We start from the raw sequence: 20,761 nt of genomic DNA, 5'->3' as shown, positions 1-20,761 counted from the left end.
GGGTGGGTTTACAAGATTTTTCCCAGGATCCTGCCTACTCTGGGACCCTAGAGGTCCAAAACATTGATAATATGGTACACTTTTCCTGGTGGTTTCTCTACAACCACATTTAGTTAATTCAACAGCAGTATCATGCCATTTTTGTGCAACTTCTACTAAGTTATTATCTTCTAACCAACCTCTGTAATTTGCCATAAATTCACTCCATATATGTGGGTCTAGAGTGCCCTCTGAGGGCATGCCAGCTTTCTTAAGTAACCTCTTAACATTCTTAATTGCTCCTTGTCCTTTGTGATGCTTGACAATAGTCAAAGCCGTAAATCCCCCTTGGGTACTTTCAGAGCTACCCATCTTAAAACTTGTAAGGGTTAATTACTTCCTTACACAAGACAAACTGTACAATAACAGTGTATTTAAACACTTATGACCGCTGCAGTGGAATTTTCACAGTTCTGTCTTCTAAACACAGATCAGGAGATCTGCCCTTGGAGGATTCTAACTCAAATTATAAAACAAATGACAAGGCAAACAATAAAAATAACTTACAACCCACAGTTCTATTCCACTATCTCAAGATTCCTTTCACAAGACATAACACAACCTCCACCTGAATATAACCATAATACCACAGAAAACAAGTTCTTTAGATCAGACGTTTTTAAAATCCTTACCCACCCGGACCGGGGTCTCAAAGAGCACCAGAGAGTCTAAATCATTTATAGGTAGAAAAATAAAAGCTTTTTCTTACCCGCTGCAGCTGATTAACCGTCTGGGCTCCGAGCCAACCCTTCTGGGTCCGGATGAACTGGATTCGTCTGATCCCGGGTCACGGCACCAAATTGTTGTGGATCAGAATGTTGATCTTTGTTATATTCAGAGGAAACCCAAATTGTTGTTACAAGTGCACTCGGAGAAGCAAGAATTAGACACCAGACACCTGTTGGTATTCAAAATAAGCCTCTGACGTTTTTTATTCATCAGCTGGGTTTTATACATTTAAAAAGTAAGTGCTTACGTGCAAATACTCTTTAGAACAAAAATAGCAAGGGAATACAGATAAGACATAGGAATAGGACATAGGATAAGACATAGGAATGAGCGCCATGTATACATAACAAATACGTTTCTGGGTAAGAGAGAACAACAAGATTAGAGTAGAGACATCTTGGGTGGGGGCTCTCTGCTCCCGGGACTTAGACATATATGGTCTTAAGTGTTGTTCAAGCATCAAGCAATCAATCCTGATTCCAAGTTAGCCAATTTTAATATAGGATATCATTATATGACACCTATAAGCTTGAGCCTTGGAATCGAGATAAATTCTATCACAATCCCCTCTTTTGATCCAAGGGTCACCCAAATGTCCAAGGTATATCCAGGCCTGCTAGCCAAAGCCTGTGGGACTTTCATTTATTGCTTCACCACGGTTCCCTTGGACTGAGCGACCACCAGAATCAGCGGAGGAGAATTCCTTCATTTGTTAGGCGAGGTAACATCATAAAACCTTTCCGAGGTCGGAGCTGGAATGTAAGTTAAGGTACGACCAACACTAGTAAACAGGTATATGTGTAATTCATACTACTGGGAATCAATGTAATAATAATCACTGGATCCTGATACTAGTAAACAGGTATATGTGTAATTCATACTACTGGGAATCAATGTAATAATAATCACTGGATCCTGATACTAGTAAACAGGTATATGTGTAATTCATACTACTGGGAATCAATGTAATAATAATCACTGGATCCTGATACCAGTAAACAGGTATATGTGTAATTCATACTACTGGGAATCTATGTAATAATAATCATTGGGTCCTGATACCAGTAAACAGGTATATGTGTAATTCATACTACTGGGAATCAATGTAATAATAATCACTGGATTCTGATACCAGTAAACAGGTATATGTGTAATTCTTACTACTGGGAATCAATGTAATAATAATCACTGGATCCTGATACCAGTAAACAGGTATATGTGTAATTCATACTACTGGGAATCTATTTAATAATAATCATTGGGTCCTGATACCAGTAAACAGGTATATGTGTAACTCATACTACTGGGAATCAATGTAATAATAATCACTGGATCCTGATACCAGTAAACAGGTATATGTGTAATTCATACTACTGGGAATCAATGTAATAATAATCACTGGATTCTGATACCAGTAAACAGGTATATGTGTAATTCATACTACTGGGAATCAATGTAATAATAATCACTGGATCCTGATACCAGTAAACAGGTATATGTGTAATTCATACTACTGGGAATCAATGTAATAATAATCACTGGATCTGATACCAGTAAACAGGTATATGTGTAATTCATACTACTGGGAATCAATGTAATAATAATCACTGGATCCTGATACCAGTAAACAGGTATATGTGTAACTCATATTACTGGGAATCAATGTAATAATAATCATTGGGTCCTGATACCAGTAAACAGGTATATGTGTAATTCATACTACTGGGAATCAATGTAATAATAATCACTGGATCATGATACCAGTAAACAGGTATATGTGTAATTCATACTACTGGGAATCAATGTAATAATAATCACTGGGTCCTGATACCAGTAAACAGGTATATGTGTAACTCATACTACTGGGAATCAATGTGATAATAATAATCACTGGGTCCTGATACCAGTAAACAGGTATATGTGTAATTCATACTACTGGGAATCAATGTAATAATAATCACTGGATCCTGATACCAGTAAACAGGTATATGTGTAACTCATACTACTGGGAATCAATGTAATAATAATCACTGGATCCTGATACCAGTAAACAGGTATATGTGTAATTCATACTACTGGGAATCAATGTAATAATAATCACTGGATCTGATACCAGTAAACAGGTATATGTGTAATTCATACTACTGGGAATCAATGTAATAATAATCATTGGGTCCTGATACCAGTAAACAGGTATATGTGTAACTCATACTACTGGGAATCAATGTAATAATAATCACTGGATCCTGATACCAGTAAACAGGTATATGTGTAATCCATACTACTGGGAATCAATGTAATAATAATCACTGGATCCTGATACCAGTAAACTGGTATATGTGTAATTCATACTACTGGGAATCAATGTAATAATAATCACTGGGTCCTGATACCAGTAAACAGGTATATGTGTAATTCTTACTACTGGGAATCAATGTAATAATAATCACTGGGTCCTGATACCAGTAAACAGGTATATGTGTAATTCATACTACTGGGAATCAATGTAATAATAATCACTGGATCTGATACCAGTAAACAGGTATATGTGTAATTCATACTACTGGGAATCAATGTAATAATAATCATTGGGTCCTGATACCAGTAAACAGGTATATGTGTAACTCATACTACTGGGAATCAATGTAATAATAATCACTGGATCATGATACCAGTAAACAGGTATATGTGTAATTCATACTACTGGGAATCAATGTGATAATAATCACTGGATTCTGATACCAGTAAACAGGTATATGTGTAATTCATACTACTGGGAATCAATGTAATAATAATCATTGGGTCCTGATACCAGTAAACAGGTATATGTGTAATTCATACTACTGGGAATCAATGTAATAATAATCATTGGGTCCTGATACCAGTAAACAGGTATATGTGTAACTCATACTACTGGGAATCAATGTGATAATAATCACTGGGTCCTGATACCAGTAAACGGGTATATGTGTAATTCATACTACTGGGAATCAATTTAATAATAATCACTGGATCCTGATACCAGTAAACAGGTATATGTGTAATTCATACTACTGGGAATCAATGTAATAATAATAATCACTGGATCCTGATACCAGTAAACAGGTATATGTGTAATTCATACTACTGGGAATCAATGTAATAATAATCACTGGATCCTGATACCAGTAAACAGGTATATGTGTAATTCATACTACTGGGAATCAATGTAATAATAATCACTGGATCCCGATACCAGTAAACAGGTATATGTGTAATTCATACTACTGGGAATCTATGTAATAATAATCATTGGGTCCTGATACCAGTAAACAGGTATATGTGTAATTCATACTACTGGGAATCAATGTAATAATAATCACTGGATCCCGATACCAGTAAACAGGTATATGTGTAATTCATACTACTGGGAATCTATGTAATAATAATCATTGGGTCCTGATACCAGTAAACAGGTATATGTGTAATTCATACTACTGGGAATCAATGTAATAATAATCACTGGATCCTGATACCAGTAAACAGGTATATGTGTAATTCATACTACTGGGAATCAATGTAATAATAATCACTGGATCCTGATACCAGTAAACAGGTATATGTGTAACTCATATTACTGGGAATCAATGTAATAATAATCACTGGATCCTGATACCAGTAAACAGGTATATGTGTAATTCTTACTACTGGAAATCAATGTAATAATAATCACTGGATCCTGATACTAGTAAACAGGTATATGTGTAACTCATACTACTGGGAATCAATGTAATAATAATAATCACTGGATTCTGATACCAGTAAACAGGTATATGTGTAATTCTTACTACTGGGAATCAATGTAATAATAATCACTGGATCCTGATACCAGTAAACAGGTATATGTGTAATTCATACTACTGGGAATCAATGTGATAATAATCACTGGATCCTGATACCAGTAAACAGGTATATGTGTAATTCATACTACTGGGAATCAATGTAATAATAATCACTGGGTCCTGATACCAGTAAACAGGTATATGTGTAACTCATACTACTGGGAATCAATGTAATAATAATCACTGGGTCCTGATACCAGTAAACAGGTATATGTGTAACTCATACTACTGGGAATCAATGTAATAATAATCACTGGATTCTGATACCAGTAAACAGGTATATGTGTAATTCATACTACTGGGAATCAATGTAATAATAATCACTGGGTCCTGATACCAGTAAACAGGTATATGTGTAACTCATACTACTGGGAATCTATGTAATAATAATCATTGGGTCCTGATACCAGTAAACAGGTATATGTGTAATTCATACTACTGGGAATCAATGTAATAATAATCACTGGATCCTGATACCAGTAAACAGGTATATGTGTAATTCATACTACTGGGAATCAATGTAATAATAATCACTGGATCCTGATACCAGTAAACAGGTATATGTGTAATTCATACTACTGGGAATCAATGTAATAATAATCACTGGATCCTGATACTAGTAAACAGGTATATGTGTAACTCATACTACTGGGAATCAATGTAATAATAATAATCACTGGATTCTGATACCAGTAAACAGGTATATGTGTAATTCTTACTACTGGGAATCAATGTAATAATAATCACTGGATCCTGATACCAGTAAACAGGTATATGTGTAATTCATACTACTGGGAATCAATGTGATAATAATCACTGGATCCTGATACCAGTAAACAGGTATATGTGTAATTCATACTACTGGGAATCAATGTAATAATAATCACTGGGTCCTGATACCAGTAAACAGGTATATGTGTAACTCATACTACTGGGAATCAATGTAATAATAATCACTGGGTCCTGATACCAGTAAACAGGTATATGTGTAACTCATACTACTGGGAATCAATGTAATAATAATCACTGGGTCCTGATACCAGTAAACAGGTATATGTGTAATTCATACTACTGGGAATCAATGTAATAATAATCATTGGGTCCTGATACCAGTAAACAGGTATATGTGTAATTCATACTACTGGGAATCAATGTAATAATAATCACTGGATCCTGATACCAGTAAACAGGTATATGTGTAACTCATACTACTGGGAATCAATGTAATAATAATCATTGGGTCCTGATACCAGTAAACAGGTATATGTGTAATTCTTACTACTGGGAATCAATGTAATAATAATAATCACTGGGTCCTGATACCAGTAAACAGGTATATGTGTAATTCATACTACTGGGAATCAATGTAATAATAATCACTGGATCTGATACCAGTAAACAGGTATATGTGTAACTCATACTACTGGGAATCAATGTAATAATAATCACTGGGTCCTGATACCAGTAAACAGGTATATGTGTAATTCATACTACTGGGAATCAATGTAATAATAATCATTGGGTCCTGATACCAGTAAACAGGTATATGTGTAATTCATACTACTGGGAATCAATGTAATAATAATCACTGGATCCTGATACCAGTAAACAGGTATATGTGTAATTCATACTACTGGGAATCAATGTAATAATAATCACTGGATCCTGATACCAGTAAACAGGTATATGTGTAATTCATACTACTGGGAATCAATGTAATAATAATAATCACTGGGTCCTGATACCAGTAAACAGGTATATGTGTAATTCATACTACTGGGAATCAATGTAATAATAATAATCACTGGATCCTGATACCAGTAAACAGGTATATGTGTAATTCATACTACTGGGAATCAATGTAATAATAATCACTGGATCCTGATACCAGTAAACAGGTATATGTGTAATTCATACTACTGGGAATCAATGTAATAATAATCACTGGATCCTGATACCAGTAAACAGGTATATGTGTAATTCATACTACTGGGAATCAATGTAATAATAATCACTGGGTCCTGATACCAGTAAACAGGTATATGTGTAACTCATACTACTGGGAATCAATGTAATAATAATCACTGGGTCCTGATACCAGTAAACAGGTATATGTGTAATTCTTACTACTGGGAATCAATGTAATAATAATCACTGGATCCTGATACCAGTAAACAGGTATATGTGTAATTCATACTACTGGGAATCAATGTAATAATAATCACTGGGTCCTGATACCAGTAAACAGGTATATGTGTAACTCATACTACTGGGAATCAATGTAATAATAATCACTGGATCCTGATACCAGTAAACAGGTATATGTGTAACTCATACTACTGGGAATCAATGTAATAATAATCACTGGGTCCTGATACCAGTAAACAGGTATATGTGTAACTCATACTACTGGGAATCAATGTAATAATAATCACTGGGTCCTGATACCAGTAAACAGGTATATGTGTAATTCATACTACTGGGAATCAATGTAATAATAATCATTGGGTCCTGATACCAGTAAACAGGTATATGTGTAATTCATACTACTGGGAATCAATGTAATAATAATCACTGGATCCTGATACCAGTAAACAGGTATATGTGTAATTCATACTACTGGGAATCAATGTAATAATAATCACTGGGTCCTGATACCAGTAAACAGGTATATGTGTAACTCATACTACTGGGAATCAATGTAATAATAATCACTGGATCCTGATACCAGTAAACAGGTATATGTGTAATTCATACTACTGGGAATCAATGTAATAATAATAATCACTGGGTCCTGATACCAGTAAACAGGTATATGTGTAATTCATACTACTGGGAATCAATGTAATAATAATCACTGGGTCCTGATACCAGTAAACAGGTATATGTGTAACTCATACTACTGGGAATCAATGTAATAATAATCACTGGGTCCTGATACCAGTAAACAGGTATATGTGTAATTCATACTACTGGGAATCAATGTAATAATAATCATTGGGTCCTGATACCAGTAAACAGGTATATGTGTAATTCATACTACTGGGAATCAATGTAATAATAATCACTGGATCCTGATACCAGTAAACAGGTATATGTGTAATTCATACTACTGGGAATCAATGTAATAATAATCACTGGATCCTGATACCAGTAAACAGGTATATGTGTAATTCATACTACTGGGAATCAATGTAATAATAATAATCACTGGGTCCTGATACCAGTAAACAGGTATATGTGTAATTCATACTACTGGGAATCAATGTAATAATAATAATCACTGGATCCTGATACCAGTAAACAGGTATATGTGTAATTCATACTACTGGGAATCAATGTAATAATAATCACTGGATCCTGATACCAGTAAACAGGTATATGTGTAATTCATACTACTGGGAATCAATGTAATAATAATCACTGGATCCTGATACCAGTAAACAGGTATATGTGTAATTCATACTACTGGGAATCAATGTAATAATAATCACTGGGTCCTGATACCAGTAAACAGGTATATGTGTAACTCATACTACTGGGAATCAATGTAATAATAATCACTGGGTCCTGATACCAGTAAACAGGTATATGTGTAATTCTTACTACTGGGAATCAATGTAATAATAATCACTGGATCCTGATACCAGTAAACAGGTATATGTGTAATTCATACTACTGGGAATCAATGTAATAATAATCACTGGGTCCTGATACCAGTAAACAGGTATATGTGTAACTCATACTACTGGGAATCAATGTAATAATAATCACTGGATCCTGATACCAGTAAACAGGTATATGTGTAACTCATACTACTGGGAATCAATGTAATAATAATCACTGGGTCCTGATACCAGTAAACAGGTATATGTGTAACTCATACTACTGGGAATCAATGTAATAATAATCACTGGGTCCTGATACCAGTAAACAGGTATATGTGTAATTCATACTACTGGGAATCAATGTAATAATAATCATTGGGTCCTGATACCAGTAAACAGGTATATGTGTAATTCATACTACTGGGAATCAATGTAATAATAATCACTGGATCCTGATACCAGTAAACAGGTATATGTGTAACTCATACTACTGGGAATCAATGTAATAATAATCACTGGGTCCTGATACCAGTAAACAGGTATATGTGTAATTCATACTACTGGGAATCAATGTAATAATAATCATTGGGTCCTGATACCAGTAAACAGGTATATGTGTAATTCATACTACTGGGAATCAATGTAATAATAATCACTGGATTCTGATACCAGTAAACAGGTATATGTGTAATTCATACTACTGGGAATCAATGTAATAATAATCACTGGGTCCTGATACCAGTAAACAGGTATATGTGTAATTCATACTACTGGGAATCAATGTAATAATAATCACTGGGTCCTGATACCAGTAAACTGGTATATGTGTAATTCATACTACTGGGAATCAATGTAATAATAATCATTGGGTCCTGATACCAGTAAACAGGTATATGTGTAATTCATACTACTGGGAATCAATGTAATAATAATAATCACTGGATCTGATACCAGTAAACAGGTATATGTGTAATTCATACTACTGGGAATCAATGTAATAATAATCATTGGGTCCTGATACCAGTAAACAGGTATATGTGTAATTCATACTACTGGGAATCAATGTAATAATAATCACTGGATTCTGATACCAGTAAACAGGTATATGTGTAATTCATACTACTGGGAATCAATGTAATAATAATCACTGGGTCCTGATACCAGTAAACAGGTATATGTGTAACTCATACTACTGGGAATCAATGTAATAATAATCACTGGGTCCTGATACCAGTAAACAGGTATATGTGTAATTCATACTACTGGGAATCAATGTAATAATAATCACTGGATCCTGATACCAGTAAACAGGTATATGTGTAATTCATACTACTGGGAATCAATGTAATAATAATCACTGGATCCTGATACCAGTAAACAGGTATATGTGTAATTCATACTACTGGGAATCAATGTAATAATAATCACTGGGTCCTGATACCAGTAAACAGGTATATGTGTAATTCATACTACTGGGAATCAATGTAATAATAATCACTGGATCCTGATACCAGTAAACAGGTATATGTGTAATTCATACTACTGGGAATCAATGTAATAATAATCACTGGATCTGATACCAGTAAACAGGTATATGTGTAATTCATACTACTGGGAATCAATGTAATAATAATCACTGGATCCTGATACCAGTAAACAGGTATATGTGTAATTCATACTACTGGGAATCAATGTAATAATAATCACTGGATCTGATACCAGTAAACAGGTATATGTGTAACTCATACTACTGGGAATCAATGTAATAATAATCACTGGATCCTGATACCAGTAAACAGGTATATGTGTAATTCATACTACTGGGAATCAATGTAATAATAATCACTGGATCCTGATACCAGTAAACAGGTATATGTGTAATTCATACTACTGGGAATCAATGTAATAATAATCACTGGGTCCTGATACCAGTAAACAGGTATATGTGTAATTCATACTACTGGGAATCAATGTAATAATAATCACTGGGTCCTGATACCAGTAAACAGGTATATGTGTAACTCATACTACTGGGAATCAATGTAATAATAATCACTGGATTCTGATACCAGTAAACAGGTATATGTGTGTTTCATACTACTCAATAGTCCGTTAAATAAAAGCACTCTGTATTTATTATAATTTATTATTTCATGTGTAGGATGACGTTCAGTGAATCATAAAATAGATTAATTACATAGTTTTGTAGATCTTGGCTATAAATGGAAGGGTTCGTTTGGGCTCATTTTCGATGTAAAAATTTGTATTCGTGCTCTGGGCGGTATTGAGGCAATGCCAAGATCTCTTGTTCTTGTCCACCACTGCTGGAAGGCTGTGCCATGCATCTACAATTCTTTCTTGAAATACATGTTGCCTATAAATTACCATCTTTAACGTGACTTATTCATGTTGCCACTGTATTCTCTTCCCGGTGATTGGTACACTAGATAGCTCTTTTTACCCAAGATCTTGCACCATACTAGGGCCAGTTTGAATTTCCTTAGTAGATGCGGCTTGGTGCCGGGAGTGCCAGTCCAATGGAAATTCCAACCATTCACCTTATTTTCCACACGACTAAAACTTACATGACTGTGGCCAATATTTGTTTTATATTTTTCGTATATGTCGCCCTCGAGCATAACAAGACTGCTTTCTGTGTGCTTACAACATTTATATTGTTGTTAACCAGCCTCAAGATTAGCAGAGGATTATGGGATATATAGTTCAGACACATCTAGTATGCTAAGGAAAAGTGTTGGTGTTTTTAATATGCTGTGTCAGACAAATGCGAGATTAATGATCATTTTGTATTCCATGCGTAACCAGTGTTTTGATGTAAACATTCACAGGGAAGCCGTAAACATGCCAAACTGCATAGTCGACAACTGTAAATATTACTCTGGGAAGAAGTTGAAATGCCCTGATGTGACATTGCACGTGTTTCCTAAAAATGTGGACATAATCAAAAAATGGCTGCTGCAAGTACAAGAGTCAGGCCAGAGTTTTGGCGACCTAGACGAGTTTGTGCAACGCGTTTACGATGGTAAAAAAAGTGACGTTTTTCGAATTTGCTCACAACACTTTGCTGAAGACTGTTACACATATCAAGTAGTTCAAAAAAGAATAATGAAGAAAGACTCGATACCTACAATATTTACCAGGCAGAACGAAGAGGAAGAGATATCAGACTTTAACGGACTATCAGCCAGGAGATATCGGAGGAAGGGCAGATTGGATTCATCATTTGAAAATGGGCAGCGGGAATTATTTCAAAGCTTGGTTAATCCACTGTCTGAGATGGATGAGATGTTTGGTGAGATGAAGCAAGACTCTGTCCTGCAATCCTCTCTTCATGATTCCGTGAGTGAAGTTGATGGCATTCAGCCTTCCATGAACCAGGCAAGTGATCTTGAATTTTCAGAGGGGGGTGGGGGGGTTGTGTTTTGTTTTGTTTTTAAATTATTATTTTTTTTAATTACATAGAGATTTACTGTATTGACAGCTTCTTTCATGACGTTATGGTTTCCCCTATATTTCTTACCGTGACCCTCAATTGACCACTGTATTTAACATATGGTTGCTACATAGTCACCTTTGAATTTAAAGTTCTGTTACATACAACAATACACTTGGTGGCCTCTGTGGCCTTTTATTCCTCTCTCTATTCTATATCGGGCTTTTTAAACTCTGACCTACAGATGTTGCTAAACTACTTCTGCCATGATTGTCTGGCCATCTTTTGTAGTTAAAGAATTCTGGGAGTTGTAGTCAATCAACATCTTTGGGGAGCGGGACAACATTGAGATCCCTGGTCTATATGATGCATATTCTATAACCGTGCGTAGTGGTCTTACCGTTTTCCAGTCTCTCAGTTACTAGTGTTGCTGAGTATTTTCTGTTAACCTTTGTAGCCGCATCCCACCGTACTTCACTAACCATATGTGAGTGTGTTACATACTGCAATTAGCATTTTCTGTGATGTCTCCCGGAAAGCTGCTGTTGTTGTTCTCATTGCAGGGTAATAAATGAGAGAGAGGATTCCTGGCATGTCACACCTACCCCTTTACATCAAGGGAAAGAAATCTGAAAACTCTTCACAGCAGTTTCATGTTAATGTTAGATCGCTCACAGTTTGCATGTATCTATGTCTATATAGTTTCAGAAATTGGATGGTTTGTGTGAATTCAGTCCATTTGACAAGAACCGGGCCAGGGTCTCGGACCATCTAGTTGACTCCGTGTTCATAAAAAAGGACAGGAATCGGGTGACTGAAAGAATCTTGTCTCTCACCCTGCAGATTATCTACCTGCTGACTGGAGAGGTGAGGGATTCTATCACAGTGATTTCCTATTTTATTTCCATTTTAACACAGACTCGATGACTGAGGTAGGAGAGATATTAGTGAATCCAGGACTTGTACAGCTAGGTGTATCACCGGTTTAGTAGGGTATGGGTAATTTAGAAAGCTGGTTCATATGAAGGCAAAGAACTGTATAGCGACATGAAAGGAACCTTGGTAGAAATGGTACCTCCAATGAGATCTCATTATTAGTCCTCTGACATATGTCTTACAGGATTATGTATTAAAGTGAGGATTCGAGTGTATTTCAAACTTAAACGGACAGTTTTTGAGAAACTTCCAGACAGCCACTATAGGCTTTTCTGGGAGTTTACTGGACTCCACATTGAGTCAATGTTTTCCAATGGGGATGGCCTAATGCCCTTGAGGTGCTCGCCACGCATTCGCATCAGGTCCCCCCCCCCCTACATCGGCTGACGTCGGAGGAGGTGAAGGGCGACCCAGCGCAGGGGGATCAGCACTTGAATCGGGTAAGTAAATATGTTTGTTTCTTTTAAAACCTTTACATTCAGGGGGAGGGTTTGCTAGGGAGGCAGGGGAACAGAGGGCACTATAATGTTAGGAATACAACTTTGTATTCCTAAAACTATAGAATCCCCTTTGGGCCAAAATAGCGGAATTGGAACCATTCTTTGAAGAGGCTCTGTCACCTTCTGGGGTCTATGCTTATTTTGAAAAGACCCCAGATGGTTACTTTGCTGCATGCAGTGGGCCAGCTGTGGGGTGCAACGAAAGGTGAGTTTTACTGACCTGAACCTATCCTTTGCGGCCACCATCTTTTTCTGTGGGTTCCTATTCAGGTCCTGGCACTTCAACAACCAGGAGCAGACATCAGTGCTTTACACTTGTGCATGTGCGAAAGTACAACACTGATGTCTATAGAGGAGACAGCGGGAACCTCTATAGACAACTCCTCAGCCATAACTAACGATGGTTAAAGGTCTGACAAAGCTTGATACCATTAGCTCTGCCTCCTGGTTAAATACAGGAAACACTGAGTCACTTTAAGGCAGCTATTCCTCTAGTTTAGCTACCTTGTACTAAAATGTGAAATTCATGTTGATTTTTTGCTTTGGTAAATAAACCTATGAGGTTTCCTCATGATATGTTAATATCACTAACTGTGTAGGATTATACGGTCATGAAGAAGTCTGGTGAACATGTGACACACAGCAAAGGTCCTTGTGTATCAGAAGAATTATTCAGGCCCACAAGTCCCAGCACTGTGCCACTGATAAATGAGAGACTGAATGAGAAGAAGATCCTGGAACTGACCAATCAGATCATCCAGCTGCTGACTGGAGAGGTGAGGCTGCTGGGAATGGGACATTATACAGTAAAACCAAGGGATGTGTCTGGATGGTGACTGTATCATTGTGTGTGTCAGGTTCCTATAAGGTGTGAGGATGTCACTGTCTATTTCTCCATGGAGGAGTGGGAGTATCTAGAAGGGCACAAGGATCTCTATAAGGACGTAATGATGGAGAATCACCAGACCCTCAGCTCACTGGGTAAGACATTAGCAAATGTAAACTGGGAACTAAAATGTCTTAAATACTGTATTTTTGGAATGGGATACATTTTTTATACTCTAAAATTTTGGGTAAAAAACTGCCTGCATCTTATATGCCAAATGTGTTTTTTATACTTTGTATAAACTGCCAACTGCCTCAGGCTGCCACTGGACCCCAGGGAAACCACCCTCCAGAAAAAGGTAAGAACCTGGAGGGTGGCTAAATGTAGCATGTGTGTCAGTATGTGTCTGTGTGTATGCCTGTGTGTGTATCTGCATGTCTGTGTGTGTGTGTCAGTATGTCTGTGTGTATGTCAGTATGCCTGTGTGTGTCACTATGTCTGTCTGTATGTCAGTATGCCTGTGTGTGTCAGTATGCCTGTGTGTGTGTGTGTGTGTGTGTGTGTGTCAGTATGCCTTTGTGTGTGTGTGTGTGTGTGTGTGTGTGTGTGTCAGTATGTATCTGAGAATGTGTCAGTATGTCTGTCTGTGTGTGCATGTGTCAGTATGTCTGTCAGTGTATATGGCTGTGTAAGTATGTTTTGAATCTCTCTACTTTAGTTCCCCCCCTGCATTGGGGTGAAAAGTGTGATTGGGGGTTGGGTGTAATTGGGGGGTGGGAGGGGCAGGACCCAGGGGGCCCAAGGAAATGCTTTACCCAGGGTCCTATTCATATTATAGGTGGCCCTGGTTGTTAGTATGTAAGATGAAAAATGCATATACTTTTTAAAGTCTAAATCTAAAAACAGAAATAGAAATAGGGTCGCACTCAGTCACAACAATTACACACAGGGTGCTACTGAGCATGGGTCAGCAAAAGACCCCAAGAGACATATATAAAATAAAAAGAATCTCAGGCACTCACTGTGATTGTTCTTCAAGCAGGTTTATTGCAACGTTTCGACCTCAATGAGGTCTTTTTCAAGCTAACACCACTGTGACAAAATCGTGTTTATATACACACACAAATTAATGAACAAACAATCAATTGATTAAATGATCAATTACAAATTTTATAGGACACACATATGTTAAAAATTATTCAATGAGTTAATCAATTTAATATACACAGAAGGATAAAAATATGTTTTGGAGTGGATAAATAAATGGCTGTTGAGGGTAGTAGTAATCACAAAAATAAATCCGGGTTTTGGAGATAATCACACACATAGTAATTAGTACACAGGTCCCTCAAATAACGCTAGGTTGATGCATATCAAGTATATGTAATTGATAATAAAATTAATGCAGTTATACCTGGGAGACAATCAATAAATCGCCCAAACCGGAAGAGAGTGGAACGCCTAATCCACGTAACAACGTGGCAGCGTCACTCGCTCCGTAACGAGCAGGGTATGGTGGCCGCAGAGGGTGTTCGACATCGGGTGCTCACGACGCATGCGCGCAAAACGAGAATCAGTCGCGCATGCGCGTAACCACCATCATATGTCACAGAACGGCAAACAATGTAACATAGAATCCTGTACGCAACTGGTACAGATCCCCAGGTTAAACGAGCAATAAGGTATCATAGATAACTAGCACCAACGAAGGAGGGAAGGAGAAAAGAATAATAGAAGGGGAAATAAAAAGATAAGATTAATAGTATAAGTGAAAGAAAAAGTGGATATAAGGAAAAATAAAAATAATAATGATGATGAAAATAAAAATAAGATGAAGTAATGGATAAAGATAAATAAAAATAGAAATACAGAAAAAATAAAAGTAAATAGAACAAAAATAATAATAGAAATAGTAATAATAATAAAAAATAGTGAAAAATGAATATAAGAGTAAGGAAAAAATGTTAAAGCAAAACATAAAATTAAAAGTTAAGAAGAAGAAGAGAAGAAAAGATTAAATCAAAAGGCAGTAATAATAAAGAATAATAGAAATCAGCCAAGAAGGAAAAATATGAATCAAAGAAAGCAATAATAAAAGGTAATAGAATAAAGAGTACAGATCAGCCAGATATTATAGCATATACCACTAAAAAAAGGGGATAAATATCCTGACACTCAGTTATAAATACGTATACACGCAAAAACATATATGTGTATATGTCCTCAGAAAAGTACACATAGGTTTTTTAGCATGTAACCTAAGACATAATATGTATCACAAGACATAAGAGATACAAAATATAAAATAATAGGAGACCTAAGATACAACAATCAAAACTGATCAGACTGTATAGGGTCCATATACAAAACCTTAATAAGATGATTCATTATTACATATAGATATTCCAAAAAAGTATATTCAACGGATTACTGTAAAAGGAAGGTTATACAGATGTATACATATATTAAAGGTGTATACATAAGTACAATACACTAAGTGCAAAACAAAGTGCCACAAAACATGCAACAAGTTAGTAAAAAATGCACACAAACGTGTATCAATAATCAATGTAATACATTAAACGAAAAATTCATAGGCAAATAGTAAAGTATATATAGTGGCAAAAATACCATAATTCAATAGTGGTACATATCACATACCTAAAGTGACTAGACATATAAAATAAAAATACTTTAAGTGGTCAGTTCATTTATGTTGATTTCTATGAAGAATGTGATAAATATAACACATATAAAGTAACCTATCCGTGAAGTGATATTTGATATAGATGGAATCCTAATAACATAATTGGTTGATCAGCAGATGTGTAACTTCTTCACGACCAACAGATGATCAGAAGGAGGTCTCTCAAAAGGGTGAAAAGAAAGAAAAGAACCTAACCGAGCAAGGCCATAGAAAAGCCTGTAGGGACAAAAAATTAATAGTTTGGTCTAAAGAATGATAAAAACAAACCAATCAAGGAGGAGATCTTCAAATTAAAAGTGACAAATCATATTCTAGGTTCAGCCCTCTAGGGGATATTGTATCCAGTTCCCTGATCCAGAACGCTTCCCTCATTAGCAATCTTTTGATTCTATCGCCCCTCCTAAGAGTTTCAGGGACATGATCAATGATTTGAAAATGGAGCTGAGAGACATTATGATGCGCTTCAGAAAAATGGAGTGGTATAGGCAGTTCAATCATTTTTGTACGAATTGTGGATTTATGTTTGGAGAACCTCTCTTTCATCTTTTGTGAGGTCTGGCCCACATATAGAAAGCCACAAGGACATTTGAGAATATACACTACATATGATGAATTACATGTCAAAAAGTGTTGTAATACATACTTTTTTCCAGAGTGTGGATGATAAAGCCATTGGCCTTGTATCATAGAGTGGCATGCCACACAATTATAGCATGGAAAATTACCCTTCCTGGTCATTTCAGGTTTAATCATTGGTAGTTCTGCTCTCACCAGTCTATCCTTAAATGAAGGACACTTCTTGTAAGCTATCATGGGTTTTAAGTTAAATTCAGGAATATCCGGGTGACACTCCGACAACACATGCCAATGTTTAAAGATAATTTTGTTGAGAGAGGATGAACGTCTCCCAAACTTTGAGATAAACTTCAGTCTTGCATTCTTATTATCTTTCCGTCTTGGAAGTAAACATGATCTATACACCAAAACTGCTTCATTAAGCTAAAGTTGTTTTGGGGCCTATAGTGTTCCTTTAAATAAATATCAGTCTGATGTAATAAGAGAATGTTTTGTTTTTTCTTTTCAATAGATGGATTCTCAAAGAGAACTACAGCATCTGATGCCTTTTCATCACAATATTGTACGAGTGAAGTTAAAAATGTTAATGAACTCACAGTAAGAAAACAATTTACTGAGAAATATAAAGCAAGAAAGGGGCAGGACAAATACAGCGCACATGAGGAACAATTCGGTTTGGATGAAGGACATCACACAGACACTTGTACACCCACAGACTATAAATTAATCCGTATTAAAGAGGAATACTACTCAGATGAAGATGATGGTCTCTCGGATGCTGACCTTCATACACCCACAGATTACACAGATACAGAATATCAATCAACTCATATTAAGGAAGAATTAGCCTTGAGTGAAGAAGGAAATCTTACAGACACCGACATGTATGCAAACACAGAATATCCACCTACTGACATTATGGAGGAATCCGCCGCTTGTGAAGATGGAAAACTCACCGACCTGCAGAATTACTGGAAAAAGAACTGTAATGCACAGAAAACAAATAAAGCATTGTCACAAACTCCATGCACGAAGCTTAATGAAACATTAAATAAGAAATCCACGACACAACACCAAAATATACTCTCCAAAAAAGAGAGGCATAGCAATTTCAAGAGCCAGAAAAGTTTAACTTTGAACTCTGATCTTATTGGCAATCAGACGGTACAGCAGCAAAACAAAATGGCGTGTTCGGAATGTGGAAAACAGTTCCTATATAAATCATATCTTGTGATACATCAGAGGATTCACACAGGAGAAAAACCATTCTCATGTTCAGAATGTGGGAAATGTTTTAGTCAGGCGTCACACCTGACTGCCCATCGAACAGTTCACACAGGAATAAAGCCATTTGCTTGCTCTGAATGTGGGAAACGATTTGCTCAAAGCTCCCATCTTGAGAAACATGAAAGGATTCACACAGGAGAGAAACCATTTTCCTGCTCTGAATGTGGGAAATCTTTTTCTATTTATGAAAATCTTATGACACACCAGAGAATTCACACTGGAGTCAAACCATTCATATGTTCGGAATGCGGGAAAAAATTCACCCGTCTTTCATATCTTGTTTCACACCGGAGGACTCACACGGGTGAGAGACCATTCTCCTGCTCTGAATGTGGGGAACGTTTTACAAAGAAATCGGGCCTTAAAGCCCACGAAGCTGTTCATACAGGACGAAAACCATTTTCCTGCACAGACTGTGGAAAGTCGTTTAGTTTCCGTGGAAATCTTGTAACTCATCAGAAGATTCACACAAAAAAGAAACCGTTCACGTGCTCTGACTGTGGGAAATGTTTTTCAGGCCGTTATTATTTCATCAAACATCAGAGGACTCACACATGAGTTACATTATCATGTCCTGAAACATAGGAAAATCACATGGTGATAAAATGACTCCTGTACTATGAATAAGCATTGATCTGGTGTTTAGAACTCTATTAACACATCAGTTGGTGCAAAAGAGTACTTGCTCACATAAATTGGCACACAAATAAGCTGTTTTATGTTATATTTTTTAAATAAAATCTATGCTTTATAGTCCCTATATCGCAAATTACAATGACTTGAAAATCACTTTCCAAAATGTAGTCGGCAGTAGCTGCTTGGCAAAAAAAATCTTCAACTCACCTTTGGTCAAGTTTACCTGTTGCAGCCTAAATTTGGCAATCTAGTTCTCAGTTGACTGTTATTTAATGTTAATAATATCATGTAAGTGACAGCGTTGGTTCCAGCAATTGTACTTCTCACCATTCTGGTGCAGCACTCATTCAAAGGCTTTGGTTCATTAAATTGCTCATATGATGATCTAGGACAGGGCAAGCTTTGGCACTTCATGTGTGATGGACTACATCTCCCATAATGATAGCAAAGCATCAGTGGAGATATAGTCCTCAACATCTTGAGCATTTAACACTCCCAGCATGACCACCATTTCTCCAACGCGTTATATAAAATTTTATTTTCTGTTTTACTGTTATAGGCATAATTGGAGCTAGGAAAGAAAGCTGTATTCTAATTCTCACTTGGGTCTGGAACAAAACTAAGGGAATAACTTGGTTCCTCCTCCTGGATGTAACCCGCATTTCCAGAGGAAGGGAAGTGCAGGGTTAGGCAACCTTCGGCACCCCAGATGTTGTGGACTTCATCCCCCATAATGCTCTTACAGACATAATACTGGCATCATGTAGTATTCTGTTTATGTCCAGTACAGGCTCAAGGCCTTTAGCACACCTCTGAAAGTTTAATTTAATTAAATCTTATGTGTTATACTTGTTACAAGTAAACTAGTCAAACCATATATTAAATAGAAGGCTTATTATCGTGTTCGTACACAACTTGTATTCAAAAGTGATAAAATATCTGTAGACAAGGATACATTTTTTAAAATCATTTATCCATATTTATAATCTTGTGTACTTAAAGGACCACTATAGTGCCAGGAAAACATACTCGTTTTCCTGGCACTATAGTGCCCTGAGGGTGCCCCCTCCCGCCGGGCTGGATGGAGAGGAAGGGGTTAAACTTACCTCTTTCTCCAGTGCCGGGCGGGGAGCTCTCCTCCTCCTCTCCTCCCACTTCTCCTCCTCTTCGGCTGAATGCGCATGCTCGGCAAGAGCCGCGCACGCATTCAGCCAGTCCATAGGAAAGCATTCTCAATGCTTTCCTATGGACGCTGGCGTCTTCTCACTGTGAAAATCACAGTGAGAAGCGCGGAAGCCGTCTAGCGGCTGTCAATGAGACAGCCACTAGAGGCTGGATTAAAAGGGTTAATCCTAGCTGGACCAGGCACCCAGACCACCTCATTAAGCTGAAGTGGTCTTGGTGCCTATAGTGGTCCTTTAAGTTATTGGCATTTATTATAAGCCATTACTCCACCTATTTTAGCTAGATTCTTAATGTATCCATTGGAAGGTAATTGCAAAGCATATTCCTCAGTCCCGCAGAATTTTAATATCGCTCCAGGAGACGGGTACCTGGTGGCTATCAAGGTGACTGGCTGCAA

The 20,761-nt window shown here is 36.8% G+C and overlaps 1 protein-coding gene across 1 annotated transcript in view; it reads left to right on the top strand.

Moving 5' to 3' along the window:
* The window catches only part of LOC134574531 (zinc finger protein 154-like), a 29,872-nt gene extending 10,635 nt beyond the window's left edge, over positions 1–19,237 (top strand). The window contains exons 2-6 of the mRNA XM_063433644.1: positions 11,107–11,656; positions 12,420–12,578; positions 13,747–13,923; positions 14,005–14,128; positions 17,768–19,237. Of these exons, the coding sequence (XP_063289714.1) occupies positions 11,120–11,656; positions 12,420–12,578; positions 13,747–13,923; positions 14,005–14,128; positions 17,768–19,101 (2,331 nt within the window). The 5' untranslated portion in view covers positions 11,107–11,119 and the 3' untranslated portion in view covers positions 19,102–19,237. The remainder of the gene's footprint in view (positions 1–11,106; positions 11,657–12,419; positions 12,579–13,746; positions 13,924–14,004; positions 14,129–17,767) is intronic.
* Positions 19,238–20,761: the final 1,524 nt, after the last annotated feature.

The sequence above is a fragment of the Pelobates fuscus genome, chromosome 10 (genome assembly GCF_036172605.1).
Source record: "Pelobates fuscus isolate aPelFus1 chromosome 10, aPelFus1.pri, whole genome shotgun sequence".
In the NCBI taxonomy this organism is placed as follows: Eukaryota; Metazoa; Chordata; class Amphibia; order Anura; family Pelobatidae; genus Pelobates; species Pelobates fuscus.
This window is presented reverse-complemented; position numbering and strand designations above follow the sequence as displayed.